The sequence below is a fragment of the Mustela nivalis genome (genome assembly GCF_964662115.1).
Source record: "Mustela nivalis genome assembly, chromosome: 13".
NCBI classification, from domain to species: Eukaryota; Metazoa; Chordata; class Mammalia; order Carnivora; family Mustelidae; genus Mustela; species Mustela nivalis.
The window spans coordinates 48,629,779-48,651,236 of NC_139032.1; the positions used below are offsets into that span (position 1 = coordinate 48,629,779).

General features: G+C 37.4%; 1 protein-coding gene across 13 annotated transcripts in view; it reads right to left on the minus strand.

Annotated features, from left to right (window-relative positions):
• ELAVL2 (ELAV like RNA binding protein 2) overlaps window positions 1-21,458 on the minus strand; it is a 170,564-nt gene that overhangs the window by 71,818 nt on the left and 77,288 nt on the right. For 8 of the 13 annotated variants that reach the window (XM_082695404.1, XM_082695401.1, XM_082695403.1 and 5 more), the window contains one exon: window positions 2,609-2,699. The exons of the other annotated variants lie outside the window; for them this stretch is intronic. In XM_082695404.1, the coding sequence (XP_082551530.1) occupies window positions 2,609-2,680 (72 nt within the window). In that variant the 5' untranslated portion in view covers window positions 2,681-2,699. Of the gene's footprint in view, window positions 1-2,608; window positions 2,700-21,458 lie in introns of those variants that run through there. 13 annotated transcript variants of the gene reach the window in all.

Sequence of the window (21,458 nt, forward strand, 5' to 3'; positions counted from 1 at the left end):
CCGCATTTTGGGTCTAGTCACATACCCTTACTCACCTGCAGTATCCAAACACTCAAGAAAATTTAGTACCAAAGGGCATGAAACTAAACCCTGACTAATATCATTCTACGAAACAGAAGTGCTTAACATGCTACCAAAAGACAAATCAAAAAATGGTCTTCCAAACTCTGAAGAGATTTTCAGTTAGCCTAAGAGTTTCAATATTCTAAAACTGACATACATCCATTAACTTAAAATCAAGGAGGCAAGAGTACTTTAACAATATAAATTTGTCAACATGTACTGTTTTGGTTACATATTGAAAATGTTTTTGATTGACAGTATCTTATACCTCTTCTGTTGGTAAGAAATAAGAAAAAATATTAGATTTCAAATGTTAGGGCATGAAAAGGATTTGTAGGATAACTTGGATAAGAAGCTATGAGTATTTAGCGTACCTTGTAGAATCTAACAAGCTATTCTTGTCAACCTTGCCAGCTAAAGATCACCAACAAGGCAACTGATCTACAGCATCAAAACAGAATCCCCAAACAATTCAATATGGCATTTCGCCTTGACTCAAACTTTAAATGGGAATAAAATAAAAAATAAAAAAATTAAAAATTAAAAATTAAAAAATAAATAAAAACCTATCCAGGTCACCAAAACAATAACATAAATATTTCAACTTTTGCAAACAGACCAGCCCAAGGAATTTTCATTTGAGCACATAAGCCTGTTGAAATGCAAGTAATAAGGTACCTATAAACTCCAAATACAGGATAAGTAGCAGATTTGGGGAAAATGGCCTCAAACTGTTCAGGCTATTCTAAAAATCTACTTATTAAGCAAATTTGGATCTAGTTTCTACAAATCAGTGCTACGACCTTTGAGCAAAAGAGTTACAAACCACAGCCCCAAATTTTCTAGAACCATCTTCCAAAAGGTATCTACTTTGGTCAGCCAAGATTGCGGGGGAATCCAAAAATCAAAGCATCAGTGAAAGAATTATCCTTCCTATTTCATTCAACACAGCTCTCATCTCCACAAAGAACTAATTCTCAAAACTGACAATTCTGAATTGATGGAATGCTAGTTTTGGGGGAAGTTCTCTAACATATAAAAGGCAAAGAATTTGAGGCAAATTTTTTAAAAAGCAAAGTAGAGGAAAAGAGTGTTACAAGAGGGAAAAAAAAGTCTTTTAAAAAGCATATTACCTAAGAAAAATAAAAGGGCACAACAGTGGATAAGCCTACATACAGGAAGAAATCTCGACTGCCGAGAGATGTTTATAAAAGAAGGCAGCATAGGATAGATTGAGACTGGTCAACTCACCAGATTAAGACTGGTCAGACTGGCAAGACTCCATGCTATCATGATAAAAAAAAAAAAAATAGACAAAATCCAGACTACCTATCAAATATCAAACAACCTAAACCCTCCATGACTGCCTTTCCTTTTCAAAGAAATACGTATTTCTTTGACACAAGCTGCAAGCTACCTCTCTTGGGTAAGTGTTCTTCTTACAGTACTTAAAGGAGCAAGGGAAAATAAAGAAAACTTTAGAAATCTGCAAGAAAAAAAAGTGAAACAATTCAAGACATGCATTTTATTGTAATTAACAACTTTATCTGAAACTGAGAAAGGAGTTTTCAAATTTCCTAATAAAGCATAACTTCCATTCTGTAGAATATTAGCTATGGGTCACTTTCCACAGCAAAACTCTTATGGGATTAACCTTTGCCCAGCATTTATGAAAACAATGAGTTGCGAGAGTGGCCAAGGCCAATTAAAACAAATCGCTGTTCAAAAATTAGGGTATGTGTAGAAACTATATGAACCCCAAATATGAGATCTGGATTTAACTCACTGGGATGGCATGCGAAATATAAACTGTTCATTGACTGAAATTAGCAGGATTTAGCAAGGACAACAAACACTCCTCACTTAATTGCACATTTATTTCCATGTTCAGGTGGCAAGAATGAGCTCCTAAGCCAACATTCAAGTGAACAGCTGCAGTAGGCTGTGTGCGCTGAAAATTACAGCATCTCTCAGCTATAGGACCATCTGCTCAGAATAAAATGATACTAATGTGCTATATTTTACAAATAATGCATATTCCATTGATAGGCTCAACACAACTGTTCACAGAATGCAAACTCTTTCAACAGTTACTGGGCAAATAATTTTCAGCCAGATTTACAATTTCAACAATTTTTTTTTTTTTTTTGAGCATCAGGAATTGTAAATAACTTCAAAATTTAGTAACCAAAAAAATACATAGTAAACAGAATGTAAAGAATTACGGTAACTTAGTATTCAGACCATACCAAAACTTTTTTGTTTCTTTAAAAAAAAGCTTGTCACTCTTTTCTTTGAGTCTGCACTAAATCCTAATTTAGATTATAAAAAGTTACATAGAAAAGCATGGTTCTGATGCTACATATACCACTATGGTTAAAATTGCAATGTGCTTTAAGTCCTAATGATGGCCATACCGCAATAGGTTAAATGTAAGAATAATTAGTATGCCAAATGAAAAGTTCAAGTGTTTGGTATGGCCTCAGCACTCCTGCAACATGCTAAAAAAAAGTAGCCTACAGAATTTAAGAAAAATCCCACAGACCCCAGTCCAAGGCTCTGCTGCCCACGAACCACTTCTAAGCAGAGAAGCCACATCACACAGTCTGACTGCCATGTTAGTTTGGAGTTGCCGTCTGCAATATGGACACAAAAAGTACCGTATGTTAGATGAGCAAGATAATGCAACAAATCAGTTTGTACAAAATTTACAGTGATTGTATTGATATTCCCAGCACGTCCATGCAGTGTGGCTTAATTGAATTTGAGGCAATTCCAATCTAATCTTTCCAAATTCATTTTAACATGTAGTTTTCTTGCACAAATTAAGCATTTTTAATTAAGAGCCTGATTTTCAAACAGTATTAACTAGTTACCTTGACATCTATCCTGAAGAACTACCTTAAACCACATCTCAAAAAAATTTTTAAATAATAAAATGAACCAAAAACACTGCATGCTGTCCTGCCTCTTAAGGATGTGGGAGAAGGAAGGAAATGTGAATGAAATTTATAGGGAGAAAAGGCACTCATGCAATTCATAAGTGAATGCTTTGCATAAAAGCATCCTTTCCCCAAAATATCAGAAAGGCATTAAAGGGAAACTATATTTGCCCACACTGTTACATTATAGTATAAATGATCCTTAATCCTGGGACTTAAAATTAAAAGTGAATCGAAACCCTGTGAGGTTATTTTGCCACCACCGTCCAACTGATCTCTAACAGTTTCACTGAGAATTGTTCACATATACTAAGAGGCAGTAAACCAGCATCTTTCAATTGAAATAATTGGACCAATAAATAGAATTGTTTGGAGTAATGTTTATATAGGATGTCAGCTTTGTCCCTGAACGAAATCAAGTGAATGTTTTTTAATATGTAAATTGTAAACGCAGCACGATTTGAAATTAGCGCTGCTATGAGGCTTCCAATATAGTTAATGAGCCATTTACCACTTATTACAACTTGCCCAAATACTAAACAGAGCCACAATATTGGCACAAAAGCCAAAGTTTACATTTTAGCCATATATGCAGATCCTTTAAATTGTCAACAGAATATTCAGAAAAACTCAGTCTCTGAAAATAGACAATGTGTAACAAAGGAGAGCCAAAAACATATTTTACTTGGGTACTTAGGATTATAAAAATTTCATCCTTGGAGTTAAAACCTGGCTGATAAGTGAAATACTCTTGTTGCGAGTGATGACATTAACAAACAATGGATTCCATTTTCTGGCATCTACCAAAAGGGTTTAACATACTCTTTACAGGATGCCATGAAAATATTTTACACCTCCTCCCTTCTCCCACTGTTATCAGATAAAACATGATTCCATGTTTTTTATTTAAAAAGCAAAAAACCTACTTAGAGTTGAACTAAACCTGTGAAGAAATAAAGTGTTTTTTATATCCATGAAATATTTTGACAAGAACCTAATTGTGGTTACACCACATGTGTAGAATAGGTAGGACCACACCCAAGAGTTTAAACCAAGCTTAAATGTATGTCCTGAATACCCTTGGGAATTGGTATCTAACATTTTTCACTACATAAAACCATAGATTCACATTTAATGGCCTTGGTCCCGTCTATTCCACAGGAGGCGACACTAATAAGCTAATCTACTGACACCCCTCCTTCTGACAGCCCCAGGGATGTGAACAATCACTTTACTGCACCAACTAGCCAGGAAGGCTGTGTATGGAAAATGATTCTACTGCACTTTTACATTTCAAGCACCCCCAGACAGTTTCTCTGCTTGAGGGCAGACACATACCTTTATGGAAAGTTATAAATAAGTTGCTCACATGGCCCTTACCTTTATGCTGCCAACAATTCAGTTACTAAAAATGTAAAGCTACTTCCCCTTCACTTAAGGACAGGCGATTCTGCTCTACTCAATCTACCACAGACAACACGGCCTGCACTATTTATAGATTCTATGGACTCTGAAACTGGCGGGGGGGGGGGCATTCCAGCAACACAGAACCATTCATTTTAAAGCTGAAAAAATAGTATTTCAATATATGTTCACATCTTAATTTAAACATCAATTATGCCAATTAAGACGCCTTTTTCTCCTGTTACTCTCCACATAGTAATTTATGAAAGGCAATTTGGCATAGTTCAATCTAAAATATTCTAAACTTTCCCTGGGCTCCAAGAGATAATGATGAGGTGTTTGGTGGAATCATGATTTTCCAGGGGGTTGGAGGGGAGGCCTGGCAAGCCTCAATGTCTTCACATCCACACAGTTTACTTCCAAAACTCCATAAAAACTTTTTAAGTTCATTTTTTTCCTTTTTTATTTAAATGGCCTTCTGTGTACTATAACTTCTAAATTTTCTTATAGCAGTGGATTTTTAGGTAACCAATGTTATTGCTTGATTTCATCTACCTGGTTCCAAAAATTTTCACATGAGAGGAAACAAAAGTCCCTATTTTCCAAACCACCTAATACAGAGTTCTGAAACCTAAGGTTCATCAGTCTCCTTCCTGGTTCAACCTCTTACAGACAACTACCAAATAAGACAGACTGCTAATCAAAAACATCCTAAATATATTCTGAGAATTCTCATTAAGTACAATGTCTGCAAGGGGAAAAAAAAACGTTTTCTAAGACCTAGATCCCACCTGATTTGGGGAACAGGCCTTTGCAGTTTAAAGTCATAGTAGGACCACTGAGAGACCACTGCACATCCCCTGGTGAGGCCTGTCCATCTTCCTGGATTTTTCCACTGTCACAGTTATAAACCGAATTTGGGGCCTCATGTTTCAACATCTGAACCACTGAACTATAGTTTTCCCAAAGGCTCTTCATCATCTTAATCCACACTAATACTACTACTCCCTAATAGATTTTCTTAAACCTGCGATAGTTCCCTGTTGTCTATCAAATTAAGTTCAAACTACTTGGTATAAACAGTATAAACATCTGAGACCCTCTAGAACTTCTTTTACCAGCCCACATATTCAAGCAACTAAAAATCTGAACCATTCCTTGTCCCTCAAACAGTTGCAATAAATGCAAAGCTATACATTCTCTGGCTCTGCTCATGCAATTCCATCTGCCTGGAAGGCCCCCAGCCATACCCATCACATATCTATATCCCTGGTTGTATAGACTAAGCATGTGAAAACATACCAAAGGACAAGAACAGTTATTCTTTTTTAAAAAGCTGAGCATGAAAGGGCATGACCTCCCTAAACACATGCGAACTTATTAGCTTTCTTCTATTCCACTTCAAGTATTTCAAACCAGAGATAATTATGAAAGCATATTTTCAATTTCTGGCATGCTCCATAAGCCACGCTTATCCACTAAAATCCAAATTCTTGTTAAACAGCATAACAAAGAGAAACTATCTTAAGTGATCACTTGTGTACTTTCAAGTATTTCAAGAGTCTATCATGTCAAATTGCCAACTACATAAAAGCTGGATGCCAAGACAAAAACATAGTATAAATGTACTCCAACCTCTGGCCAGCAAGGTTATGGAGATGTCACATCTGGAATCTGGGTCTAACTTAAGGAAAATGGCAGAAGTAGAGGTAGATGGAAGAAAAGGGGGGGGGGGAGGTCTTTATAACAAAGGTGTTTAAAAATGCATCATAACTAAGTTATGGATCTCAAATAGTTTTAATTTGATGCAGACTAGAATGTTTAAGCAAATATAAAAGGCATTATCTCTAAAAAGAACTTTGGCCAGGGTTAAAACTAGCATTTCTCTCTCATTTTGAAAGGTCCAGCTTGGATAAAGTGACTTTGGTCTGGACACTTCCTTCCAAGCTAACAGATTCTCAATACCATGAGTAGCAGGAACACGAGGACAAAATCAGGGAAGTGCAAAGTCTTCCCTTTGACTACAAACCTCTCTAAAAGCCAAGTTAACAAGGTAAACAGAAGGCATTTGTCTCTAAAGTTTAAGAAGAGAAACTACCAAAATAAAGCCAGAAACTTTGGCCCAAAAGCATTTTCCTTTGGGGAATACAAGGCAGGGATCTAAAGCACTGGAAATAATCAGCAGAGTAATGAGAACTTACAGATGAGAGCTGGGTAAGCAGCTGATGGGGCTATCCACCTAACAAACACACCATTCCCACATCATAATTTTTAATCTTTCCCACTAAAATGGCATTTTCAGGATATATTTCAGCTCTACTGAATTAAGCAACAGAAGAACTTAATCAAGCACTAAAATTACGGGGCTGATGTGTCAACTACAGGAATGAGCCATCAGTTTGTTTTCTTTAAACCTCTTCACTTTCCTTTGTCCTTCCTAAAATAATAAAGGTTTGTGGCTTTAAACTTCATGTGATTTCCTCAATCCTAGAGTCCCTGTCAATTCTTCACCCTACCTCCATAACCATTTTAGCTGCCTGACAGCTCTATAGATTCCTCAGCCTTGTCAAGCTCAGATTTTTGGCCTTGGGGTTAACAAGGGTCCAAGAGCTGCCAGAGACAATACAACGAACAGCTGTAAGAGTCACAGGGAGAATGTTCTTTGGCAGTGAACACCAACATTTCTCTGTCCCTGGGCCCTTTATGGCTCCTACAGACAAACTAGAGTCTTTCCTGTAGTTGTAAGAGCTGGCAGGATGAAAACCTTTGAGGTTAGAGAGTAAAGCAAATGAATTTAGGAGTCCCAAGTCCTCCCCTTCATTTTATGTCCACTTCAGGCATCCATGCTGGGCAAGAGAAAAGCAAAGCTCCGATGAGAAATATTTGCTTAAGCTTCACACCTTGCTCATTCATTCACTCCATCATCATCCATCCAACACACTTGTAATCAACTCCAAAGAGCTAAGGACTGTCCCAGTTACTTGAGATACAGTAATGAAGATGAATCCTGGAATGTACATATGCAACAGGAGGTGTATACAGAAGACCACTAATGAACACATATAAGAAAATAGTCTAACAGTATTAAGAAGTGAATTTTGGAATAAAAGAAAATGTGGAGCTGAGCAGGAGTTGAGAATGCAGAGAGGGCAGTTTTCAATATTAAACAGCAGACATCCTTAAGAAGGTGAACTCTGAGCAGGGTTTGGAGGAGATATAAACTAGCCACTGTGGGGGGCAAGAGCTCACCTGGGTGTCCACATCCTAATCTCTGAAATCTATGAATATGTTGTATATAACAAGATGGATTTAAACTGCAGAGTATTAAGGCTGCTAATCAAATGACTCCAAGATAAGGAGATTATTCAGTATTACCCAGGTAGGGCTGGTGTAAGCAGAAGAGTTGTTTTAATTGAAGGCTAAAGAGTCAGTGTCAGACTAACACAGCATGAGAAAAAGACTAAACTGCCTTTGAAGATAGGGGACCGCCACCAACCAAACAGTATGTGCAGCCTCAAAAAAGATGGAAAAGGCAAGGAAAAGAAAACAGATTCTCCCCTACAGACTCTAAAAGGAATGCAGTCCTGCCAACAGCTTGATCAAAGTCCAGACAGACCCACTTCAGGGGGCTGACCTTCAAAACTGAAAGACATAAATTCACAATGTTTTAAGCACCAAGATTATGGTTACTTGTTAGAGATGTAATAGTAAACAAATACCTCCCCATGGGGATATCCAGAAGAGGCACATTCCAGGCAAAGACCATCTAGTGTGAAGCTAGAAGTAAGAGTGAGAGGAGTCAAAGAGGTAATAAGACCAGACCTTATAGGGCCTTGGAGGTGTAGGGGAAAAGAAAAGTTTCTTGGACCCTCCTAGGGTCCCTGGCTGGGTCTGAAAATAAAACTAGCAAAGAGAGATTAACAGGAGAAAAACATAAATTTTATAAAACTTTTATATGTACATGGGAGCCTTCACAAGAAAATGAAGACCAGAAGTAGTGACCAGAGCAGGAAACTTTTACAACTTTTAGGTAAAGAATAAATTTGTGAAGAACTGACAAAACAAAGGGGTTGAGGCTAGAGGTATTAGTTGATGAAAAAGTGACTGGACAGAGAAGGGTTGGTTTAACAAGGTTTGTCTGTACTAATTTCTAAGCCCAAAATTCTCTGTCTCTGGTGGTAAGAATGTCTTCCTTCCTCCCAATACCAGGTGTGTACACTTCACATATAGAGTTTTAGAACCTGTTTCAGGGGAAAGGGGGGTGGTGGGCAGGGTGACCTTTCTCCTTCTGTTTTCTCAAACTCCTTCAACTTAAGATACTCAATATGCCAAGGTGCCATATTTTGAGCCCCATCAGAGGCTACCATAAGATATTCAGCAAAACAACAGTATGTGGCAGTTGTAAAAATAAAGCATATATGATTGTATGGGAGAACTCCACAACTTTGGCAACAGGAAGACCTATCCAGAAACAACTACAGTAACCCTGATACAGAAAGACAGGGACTCTAACCTTGTGTAGATAAAGGCTATTGTTACTGGGAATCCCAAAAGGTAAAGGCCACAAAAATTGGTGGGTACAGGTAAAGCACTTAAAAGCAGTCAGAGTCAAAGCAGCACTCTTCTCTGGTGACACCAGAGAAGACGATATACCCAGGAGAAAACAGTTATTAATGTGCTACTTTAATTATGTCAGTTAACTGTTTAAATCCATGATCAAGAAATCAGTTTTGATTCTAACTGTTCATAGGCTCAACAACTACCAGTGCCATTTATTAAGACCTGGGCACTAAGAATACAAGATGATTAAGCAAAGGAATGGCTTTCTATAGTAAGCTGTCTTAAGGGGGTTTGGGGGGGGGTCTCCACAAGGAAATCCAACACATGAAAACTGAGTTTATGAATATTAAATCGAGTTATTCATTTTATATATGGATTGATTATAGAATGATTTTTTGATTCATTTAATACGTTAAAAAAAAAGTTTAAAAATGGGAGACACTTGTGCTATTATGTCCCACAGCAGCAAACTAAGACTTAATTCCTAACTTAAAGGTAGTGTCAACCTATCCCAGGAATAAAACCTTAAAACTAGTAAATGTGGAATTGTCCAGTGAGTATTATGGAGTTAATTCTCTAACAGACCCCTTCTGTCCCTCCAAAGAAAGATGAGGTAATCCACATATTTTCTTTCCACTTATAAAAGACTCCCACTTTGTTCACTCTTTGGAGCTCCTTTCTGTTTGCTAGAGAGGATGCTGCCCCATTCTGGAGTTGCTGAATAAAGTCAGTGAGATCTCTGAAGTTTATTCAGTTGAACTTTGTTTTTGTTTTGATTTGGTGGCAGTGACAAGATACAAAGTCATCTTTGTATGACATCCAGGGCAACAAAACCTAAGAGTAGTATTTGCAGAACCCTTAAGTTCTAGGTCTTTCTCACCAGTCCTAACAGCCATGGTTAAGTTCTTTTACTTTGAACACCACACCTGCCTCCATCAGGCTCCCAATCTAATAGGGCTTCTAGCTGAGGGCAGGTCAGCTGGTGCTAGCAGATGGTTCCACCAGGAACCCAAGCCCCTTGCCCTTGAGTCAGTCCACAATTTCCCTTTTTGGAAACCCAGGCCAGTACACACTCCTCATTCTTAACATCTGCTCGTTCAGTCCTTTCCCAGTGCCAGGTTGGGAAGTGCTGGTGGTGTACACAGGGCCTTCTCTTGGCCGGTGTGCTGTAAAACCTCTTGGTTACTGCCACTGTGTTAAGGTGTATATTTATTTTGTTCACGTAGATAAAGGCTATTGTTAATGGGAATCTTGGGGGGAAAAGGCACAAAAATTGGTGGGTATAGGTAAAGCACTTAAAATCAGTCAGAGCACTCCCACCTAAATCAAAGACTCCAATATTAGGATAAGCTAACAGGTTCAGTAACACGTTGGATTAATACTGGAGTCACCAGCCCACCATAAGAAACTTTCTATGCTATGGTATACTGTAAAACATCACAAAATTCCCAACCCAGATGCACATCTACCTTCCAGCCATCCATCTGGCTCCCAGGGATCCAAAGGCTTACCTAAAAAAAAAAATCTTTTTTTCATAAAATAAAATAAAAATTTAAATTAAAAAAATTAAAGACTAAATAATAAAGAAGATCTTTAAATTCTAAAAGACTAAGCAAACCACAATCCAGGACACTTGTTTATTTTAAAAAGTCTATGATCCCAGAAGCTGTAAATATCTACATAAATAACAAAATCTTACTAAAAATAACCTAGAATTAGAGAAGCTCACAGTGTTATGTCCTGAGAGCTCAGCTTGGTAACCAACCTGGTTGGAGGGTGGGTCAGGGGCCCCAAAATACCACAGGGCAGAAATATGGGTTGAACCCCATTTGAGGCAGATATGCTGGACAGAAATGTGAGTTGCTCTCCACTTGTAGTTAAGAGTCCTACCAAACCACTGCCAATTCCATCAGGGGAATTACAGTGGCCATTATGAGAAATGTTCCAGTAAATAAGATCATTTAAGAGGCGCACAAAAAAAACTAAGGGCTCGCCGATTAAGCAAAAAGAATGGGATACCTATTTTAACTGATATGCAGAAGGCTACAAAAGGTTTCAAGATTCTGGGCACCTGGGTGGCTCAGTCATTAAGCATCTGCCTTCAGCTCAGGTCCCAGGGTCCTCAGATGGAGCCCTGCATTGGGCTCCCTGCTCAGCAGGAAGCCTACAGAATTCTCCCTCTCCCACTCCCCCTACTTGTGTTCCCTCTCTCGCTGTGTCTCTGTCAAATAAATAAATACAATCTTAAAAAAAAAAAGTTTCAAGATTCCAAAATAGCTTCATTGAAAGATTCACTGTAAAAAGCTAACGACAAATTAAAGACATAAGAGAGGCCTGAAACAAAAGACTGTAAGATGAATGCCAACTCCTACTGCTCTCCTCCATCCTTCTTTATTCAAGTACTCATTCTAGTAATCCTGTCTAAATTGTCTTTCTACTCTAAAAAGTTTACAAGACCATTAAAAAAAAAAAAAAAAAATTCTGCCAAGTTAACAGACCAACTTCAGGAAGATTATTCTTATCAAACAACAACAACAGAAGTGAAAAAGTCAATTAAAACTTAAGACAAAATGAAAATTTCTTTTAAATGTCTTCTCCACACTTATTAGTAAAAAGCTTTCACCATGTGAGCAAGTAACCGCAATTTATCTCACTTACCAGAAAAACAACTTAGATCCAACTTCTTCCATAACTAGTGAGTTTCGTTTCGTATTATTATATCTGACTGACAGCAGTAATTTTAAAATAGAAGCTACATGATCTCTGCATCTACGTATTTGGATGTCTACATGTTCATATGTACCTACACATACGTTATACATGTGTATTTTCTACCTCCAGATGGTATTGCCAAACATTAATTTGTAAAAGAACTCTATCTAACTGACATTAAGAAAACAAAGTGCTGATACAAATTCAAGTGTCCCTAGAATTCTCAGAAAAGTAACAGAAACTAACCCAAGTATTCTTCCACTTCAGGTGGAGCTGGGAAAATATTCAGTATTAAAGTCTACTTAAATTTGTAGGTTTAGTTAAAATAAATGTATCTTTAGAGTTATCGACACTGAATATAATGTATACAACTTTTATTCTACCTGGATTAGTCAAGTAAGTTCATGTTTTCCGTTATAAAAGTTGTCAGCAAGAAAAATAACTTGGTATGATGAAATTTCTTAAAAGTAATCGAAACATGATTACTGAGAATAATTAAATAGATGTAAGCAAGATAAGTTTTTAGGTAAATTTTTTTTTAATAGTCTCCCCAGACCTTCTTGGTAACCTGAAATCTTACAGTTCTGCTAAGTTAAATTAAAGGATGAATAATCATTAAGTATCAAAATCATTTCCAAATATGATAAAACACAAGAATGCTAATTACTAAAAATAGGCTTATCCACTTTTGGCTTCCTTTACAGAGGAACTAGAGATAGATATTTTGGGTCTATTAGTAAACATGTTCTGTGCCATGCTGAGAAATTTACTATGAGAAACATATGTTTCTAGAAATTATTTATAAATTTGCCAAGCCACAGAATGCTAATTCTAAAAGACAATTTACAGTTGTATACTTCTTTACTAGAAATTAAGATTTTTAAGCATTAAGAATTCTAATGTATCTAATTAAAATGACTAGAACTACGTATTCAAAGGAAAGTAGAATATGGGTTGTTTGTTCTGGCTAGAAAAGACATGAGGTTTGAAGATGGATTTCTATTAAGGGTAAATGAAATATATTTCCCAAAGTAAAAGTGGGTTATTTCATAATGGAAAAGGGGAAAATAAAGGACAAATTAAATAGAAAGTTGGGAAGAGAGAAAGAGAATCTTACCTTGTTTGGATCAGTTGGTTAAAAGTAAATGAATTTATTGTAAGGGTTATAAAAGCAAGCTTTAAAGTCAGTAGTGCGAAAATTAGCACTCAATTTTCCTTCATCTGCTAAAAAGACAGTTTTTTGGAGGACTACTTGTCTGCTCCTGGTAAAAATATTTTAATAGGTTTTTCTTTACCTTTTAATAAGCATTCTTCCTGGAAAACACAGATTTTGTGTCTTGTCAAAATAATTTCCTGTGTTTCATGTCATTTTTTTTTCAGGTCTTTGATTATTTTTGAAATCTCAGTCTTCCACATTAAAAGAGGTTTTAAAAGAGTTTTGTTGGGTTTTTTTGTTTGTTTGTTTTTACAACTACTGAACTTTCTGTGTTTGCATTCAAAATGTTTAATTGTCACTATGGTTAAATGGATAAATAAGTATCATTTCAAAGTGACCTACGATCCTACTTGACCAAGTGTTTCAAAACCTTTTTGATAGTTTTAATAAACTTTACAGAATCAAATTCTAAATGATGTCTTTTTGACCTCAAACTAACTTGAGATTTTTCAGATGATCCCTGGAACATCTCAAAAGTTATGGCTTCTCTCCTTATCAAAAGGGAGATGTTAAATTAGATTTATGTGATAAAAGTTACATGAGAAGCACTGTCAAGAATACTAAGCTTTTTTATGCTTTATTTGTATAAACATATGTTAGAAGGACTCCAAAAAATTGTATCTAACGACAAGAAATCTGATATATTCTGGTATAATGTTATCAGTCATAACTGCAGTTATCTTAAATGTTATATATTACAAAAATAACCAAATTTCCTTGTCAATTCCATTATGATGAACACTCATCAGATCTTTTAAACATGAAATCATTTTTAAGCCTTTTGTCTTTTGCAGAGTTACTGTTTTATTCTGACGGTTTTGCAAAAAAGTTCCTATAAAAGTGCTTCATCTTTAAGGAGATTCACGGAAAGCACTTTGACAACTCCAAGTTTTTGTTAAGATTAAGTTCATAAAACTGCACTGTATTAAAAAAAAAAAAAAATCACCAGAACTAATAAGGAAACTGGATTAAAGCGAACAATTATTAATGGAGAAGAACTATAACTTTTAGGACTTTTTGTTTGAAAACATTGCTGGTTCCTTAGTATTTTGAGTTTGTAGACTTATGGAAATCTTTTTTCTTAAACTGTCTATGACTTATAGCAATGTGGTAAAGTATATACCTTTGTAAACAAGGAGGAAACATTTTTCCCCCTACCAAATCCCTCCAAAATTCAAAAACTTTTGAATAGTCTTTACATGGCAATATAGAGATTTACATAAATTCAGTAATAATCTATTCTCCTTTACCAGGACACAAAAGGATATACTAACCAAATTATCAAACCTTTGAATGGGATGGTTATTACAACAGATGTCATGTGATGAGGAGTCCTTAGCTTGGCTTCCTGGTCTCCAGGTTTTTCAGAGTTCAATATAAGATTCCTTATGAAAAGTTCCAGCAAAGGCATCTTAAAAAAAACCTTACATGGTCAACAACTCTTTTGGTGCACTTATGTTAAGCCGAGTTTAACACAAACAAATGCATTTTACTGTGATTACCTTTGGGGAATGAAATGAGGGTAACTACAGAGAAAATTTGTTATGCCTTTGTTGATATTAAATTTTAATTTCATTATCTTTGAGGCTATATACCTGTAGAACCAACTGGGTCCTAAATTATTCTAGTTTCCTAAATTATTTGGCTATGACTTTCCAAACCAGTATTTCAAATTATCTCCCTCCTTTTTGATTTGGAACCACTAAGAACAAAGACTGCCCCTAAAATCTCCTTGAAAGAACTACACCAGGTCTTCCTCATACCCAGACAGCAGCCAAACTTCAGGAACTAAAACATCAGGCACACCTTTCACAGGTAAAAAGGCTTCACCTGACATCTGTGGTCCTGTACAAACACTGGAGACCTTCAAGTCAAATTGCTGAGGAAGAAAAGTAGTTGACCTGGATGCAGACTGCTTCCTCCCAAGACACCAAATCAAGACTTCTCACCTTAACTAAACATGAAACCCTTTTGTCTTCTCTTTCTTTGCTTCACCATAGCATTGGGCTAGAAAGATAACACCATCATCTTTATCTCCCAGGCCACTATTAAGAGGGGTAACCTCTCAGACTGCTGAATTTATCATCAAAAACGCCAATCTGCCATGGTTCTGGAGACCCCCTTGGTCCATTTCCTAGTCTCTTTTAATAAGCCCAAACCCAAAGAAACTTGGGACCAGGCCCTATATGAAGAAAGGGACATAAGGCAAGGCTAATCAGAATAAAACCACCTATCCAGTCTGCAAACTCTAAAAATTTATAGGCCTCCATGACTGTCACTTTTCCTATCCAAGGCCACAGACTCTAAGGGACCTTATCAGGAGGCATTTATGATTCAAAATTAGCTTCCATTAGCAGATCAGTGCTCTCTTGGCTACAAATAAAAGGAAAATGAGGATATGGGCAGGGCCCTTTCCTTAACTCTTCAAGAAGTACTCCTGAATCTGCTGCTAAAACTCTAAGTACCCATTAACTAGACTCTTTGGCAAAAGATGTTTTTGGTACTGAGACTGCCTTTAACTATCTTAGTTCAGCAAGGAGAGGTCTGTGCTGTTGCCAAAACCACCTACTAACCTTGAATTAACACCTCTTGGGAAGTTGAAACTCAGTGACATAAGATCTTATGAGTCTTTGACTTAGAATGGTGAATCTTTCCATCGGGTCTCTTCCTTTGACTTACTTGAGTTTGATTGCTTTGGGTCTTGGAGACCATGGCTCCAAAGCACACTCCAAACATGGGAATTATCCTGCTTATAATAATCATAGTAGTCTCCCTAGCATGCTATATTCTCTGAAAAGCTACAAATGCATGTCTACAGCTGCTAAGCATGAAGCAAATAATCTCCCTAAGCCTGGACTGTCAAAAAAGTAACCAAGAGAATGACCAGGTTAAAAATTGTGAACCTGGGACGCCTGGGTGGCTCAGTTGGTTAAGCGGCTGCCTTCGGCTCAGGTCATGATCCCAGCGTCTTGGGATCGAGTCCCACATCGGGCTCCTTGCTGCGCAGGGAGCCTGCTTCTCCCTCTGACTCTGCCTTCCACTCTGTCTGCCTGTGCTCACTCTCGCTCGCTTTCTCTCTGACAAATAAATAAATAAATAAATCTAAAAAAAAAAAAAAAAAAAAAAAAAAAAATTGTGAACCTGAGGGGGCGCCTGGGTGGCTCAGTGGGTTAAAGCCACTGCCTTCAGCTCAGGTCATGATCACAGGGTCCTGAGATCGAGCCCCACATCGGGCTCTCTGCTCCTAAGCGGGGAGCCTGCTTCCCCCTTTCTCTCTGCCTGCCTCTCTGCCTACTTGTAATCTCTGTCTGTCAAATAAATAAATAAAATCTTAAAAAAAAAAAAAAAAGAATTTGTGAACCTGAATTAATGATATGTAATATCACAGAGATTAAGAAAAGATCATCACGGCCTATGAATATCACACAGAGGATCAACAAAGACTTAAGAAAACTTCAGACCAGTAGCTGGGAGTGGTGATAACACCTTGAACTTTTATCACATCTTTCAGTTAAACTGAGAGTCTGATCAAAAGGGGGGCATTGTTAAAAGACAAAAAATGGGTCCAGAGTGGAGTTACTTGTGCTAAACTCTATATCAGCAAACCAAGACTTAATATCTAATCTAGTAACAGTTTCAATCCCTCCCAGGAATGTAACCTCCAACTAGTAAATCTGGAATTTCCTGGTCAGCATTTAGGAGGAAATCTGCCTCATGAGTCCACACTGTCCCCCCTAAAGAAAGATGGTGTAAATCCACTCTCTCCTTATCCCTGTCGCTTCTGCCTATAAAACTCCCCCATTGTGTTCAGTTCTTTGGAGCTCCTTTCTATCTGCTAAACAAGATGCTTCACAATTCATAAACCAGTAAATAGGGGCACCTGGGTGCCCCAGTTGTTAAGTGTCTCTCTTTGGCTCAGCTCATGATCCCAGAGTCCTGGGATGAGCTCTGCATGGGAGCTCCCTGCTCAGCAGGAAGCCTGCTTCTCCATCCACTCCCCGTTTGTGTTCCCTCTAGCTGTGTCAAATAAAGAAATAAAATCTTAAATAAATTAATTAAATAACTGAATAAAGCCAAGGTCTTTACAGTTTACTCGGTTGATTTTTCTTTGCAAATAGTAAATAAAATTTTAAAAATCGGAGTAACTTAAAAGATGCAATTACTAAACAGTAGGTTAGAAATTGTTCATAACCTTAGAGAACCTACTTAAAGCTGTCAGCATTCAAAATAAGAAAATGTCTCAATGTTCCTCCCAAAAGTTAAAAAAAAAAAAAAATTACATGAAGATAATGAGAATAAATTACATCTTGTGCAATGGAAGTAAGTTTTTCAATCTATATTCTTCAGAAGAGCCATTTATACGCTTCGAAAACAGTGAAAGTTAAGCCAGGGGTTAATTCAATCCTGGTTATAGGCTGGAATATGCTACCTTCTAGAGATGAATCATTCCAACCTCATTCTTTCATTCTAACCTCAGTGGGCCTAATTAATTTCCATGCCATTATTTGGCTATAGAACCTAAAAAGAGATATGAGCATAATAAGAATAAAATCACCTACTCCCACAGTTTGTAGCAGAGTTCTTGTTTAGTATAGGCAGATAAATTTGAATTGCTAAATTAAGACAGTTAACATAGTAATCAACATAGAAATTGGATTAACTTCACATTCTTCCACTAAAGTCACAGCTAAAGGGAACCCCCTCAGGATAGTAACAAATTGTGAAAAGCTGATTGGAAATCCTCAAATTAATCCCAGTAGTTGAAGGTTTTCATTAGGTAGGTTAAAAACATAGCTCCACAGTAGGATACAGACATTAAAATACAGTTATATTCAGGCTCCAAAAGACAAACTATGCCTAATCTTAAAGGGACTATAAGACAAGGAAGGTTTATGGTCACAAACATTTTTATCTCATAAGTGTTATAAAGGGCCACAAAACCCCATCTGGCCACTAAGGTTAGCATTTTACTCCTCACTGTCATTTAGCAAGCTTTAGGACAGAAAGCCAAAAACCATAGTGTTTAATCCCCACTGGCTAATACCAAAATGTCAATTAAACAAGGTATATTTCCTTAATAATCTTGGGAGGCTACAAATATTTCTTTCAAACTTCAGAGAAACTGAAAACAAAGAGCAAGCAAGAGTGGCTACCTTCAGACACAGAAAATCTTATAATTTGTTACTGTGCGGTAAAGACTAGAACAATGGGCCCTCACCCTGCCCACCACAGCACAGCATTGTAGGAATATAAACCCTGATCAATACACTCAGCCAAGCTTCCTTCCTCTCTGAAATGTAGATCATCTCACTGGTGTTCGCTTATGAAATGTATTTTTCTTTTCAGCTGATGTTTAAAGTAACTGACATTCCCAAGAGATGTATACTTTTGATTTAGAAACATGACTATGAATTATTTAGTATGGAAAGTTGGAGCATCTTAAAAAACAAGACTCACACTAAGAAAGATACTTTATTTCCTTTGGCCTACCTCTTCCCCTTCCTCCCTAAAAGACAGCTTTCTTGAAAAGCTACATCCCAGCTGGAAAAAAAACAAAAACAAAACAAAACAAAACCAAAAACACAAAAAACCAAGGTAGGTACATCTGTGGCTTCTTATGATAATTAAATTCCTAGTTGTTGGCAACATTTCAGGAGGGGGAGAGAGGGCAAGAATTGACAGTTAATCGTCAATGAAATTTCTAGTTAATTTCCTGCCTAAGATAGTGTTAAGAGCTAAAGCTTTAAAGAACAAAGAAAAAAAAGAAAGAAAAGTAAAGTAAGACTATACATTACAGATCAGGTAAGGCCTCCTTCTTAACCTCAGATCTTGTCTGCTTAATATACATAGTGGGCACATACACCCAATCCCAGATCTCAGATATCTAAGAAGGAGTCCAAGTGTTTAAGTTCTCTGCTAGTGACGGTCACTTCAACTTTAGTTACATTTTCCTTTTGCAATTTATCTTAACTATCACCAAAATGAAGCACATTTTAATTAAATGCTTAAGGATTTCTTCTAGAAGTACACTGGGCCAAGTTCTCCCGCTGCAAAAACAAACAATGAGGTAGGTGTGTGGGTATATACGTGCATACAAAACCTATTTATGTCTGTACATATATATTTCCAAGAGTTAACAAAAAGCAATATTGATCTCCTATAGGCTGAAATGTTGAAAGGGGGTGCATGATACCACAGGCTACACTTTAACATGACATTCTGAAGACTCAAACCACAAAGACAGCTAGTCTTTAAATTATTCTCACTCTAGTAAGGGTGGAGGGGAAGGGGTATAAGGGTCTGTTTCCTTTTTTTAATTATATAAGTATTATTTAGTCACAGAGTATGGCAAAGCACTTTACAAATTCTGAGGTGCCAAGGGAATACTAAGGGTTAGCATTATTGTTAGTTAGACAAAGGAAGATGCCTCTTTTAAAATGTTACCATAGAGAAGGTGCCAATCTGTCTTTTAGGTTAAGGTTTAGGCTCCCCTCCCCCCATGTCTATGGCCAACATGTGTAGACAGTTTTGCTGGGAGTTTCTTAACATGAAAAGAGAACACTGTAGACACAAAGTGTAAAATGCAGACTTTGCCCAACCGTGACTGTCAGCTCTGGTGCAGGGCCTCTGAAGCAGATGCTGTGTTAAACTACATTTAGCACACAGCTACAAATGGTGACTAAGGAGGATAAGAATTTTTACTTGACTTACTGCAATTTTTAACCCCAGACCTCTAAAGACTACATTTAAATATACAGAGAGCCAGAGCCTAAATGTTTCACAGAGTTACAGCCTCGTCTATTTTAATTTACCTTACTTTTAAAAAATGTACACACACACACACACGAGTGCACATGCCTTCCATCCTCCTCAACTCCATCCTCTCATGATCAGCTGCTCAGCCTCTTGGAATTTTAATATTTAAAATTAGAAACTGCTACCTCACTGTTACTTTGGCTAAGAACTCTGAGGATAACACAAGCATCTTCCACTTCATCACAAGAATGGGCATGCAGAAGTCTCAGCCACCAGTGTACTCTGGAATCCAGACTGAATATGTGCACAATGGGATGGGTCACATGGTACCACAGTCTCACACATCCACACACAACTGTACTGTCCCCCTCCATCTTCCTCCTATCATGATTTTCAAAATGACCTGAATTTGAATATTATTTTTCTGGGCCAGCCCTAACTTTGATTTTAAGACAATGTTTAATTTTAAAAATAATAATAAAATTAACTAAGGCATCTTCCTAAACCCTCCACAGGATTTGGGTATCTTACTACAGAAAAGAAGTTCAGAATATCTGAGTGCCTCCTCCAGCAGAATAAATCCTACTACCAACAGAAGGTAGTAAAAAGTAGAAAAGGAAAAGAAAGTAGCCATTTATGGACTCCTTATTCCAGGCCAGGCCTCAAACTAGATATTTTACGAACAAAATCCCACTTAATCCTCTTGTACACTATGAGCTATATACATCACCTTTTAGTTACAAATGAAGATGCCAAAATTTCAGGAGTCCATACAGCTGTTAAGTAGAGAAACTGGAATTTGAAAGCAGTGCTGAGACTCCATCTCAGGACTCCTAACAGAGGTCTTCTGCTTTCAGGCTTACCCTTTCTTCAATCCATTCTCCATTCCACAGCTATACTTATCTACATAAAGGGGTCAACATCCCATAACCATTTCCCTTTTCCAGGTCTTCAGTGGCTCTCCACTGCCTACAAAGCAACATCTCAGCTCAGCGATGAGACACTCGACCTGGTTCCCAGTTAGCTCTCCATGGCACACCTACCACTCCACTTCACACCACAGGAGGCTCCAGCAAACCCCGCAGTCACTCCCTTGCCTAGGCTGCTTCCTACAGCCTCATTACCTTTCTTCTGGTAATGGAAACATCCTCACACACAAAAAGGAGACACAAGGTCTCCAGAAAGCCTTCTGTAAACCACTGAGTTGGGCCAGATACTCCTTTGTGCTTCTATTAGCCCATATACTCACCTTTACCTCCTCAGCAATAAATGTGAACAGAGATCCATAAAGAGACACCAATGTCATCAAGTGCAATTCAAGATGGTGAGAAAAAAAAAATTCCCATGAATTTATGGGACTTTTCAGGTGGTTTTACATTCTCTGCCAAGCAGAAACTTTCCAGTGCACATCTGTATACCTGAAGGAGCCAGTCAAGGTCACCAAAGACTAGAGGATGGTAGACTTCGAGCAGGCTGTCATAGCCCACCATCAACACACACATACATACCCCTTTCCAGTTACACCTGCTAGCTATTATAAGCTAAAGCTTCACGTTGAATCTGATTTTTTTTTTCTTTTAATTCAAAGTATAAGCCTTTGTTAGAACAACCTAAGCCTCAGGGAGTAAGGGAGAAGGGGAAAGACAGGGACTGTCACATCACAGTTTAAAATAAGCAAACCTTACCACTACTGTGAAAAACCAAGAGCATACCACAAGATAATAACTCTCCCTCAGCCTAGCCAAGGTCTGGTATATAGAATACTATCAGGGGAGAGAAGTAGAGAAGAAGACACCAAGGAGAAA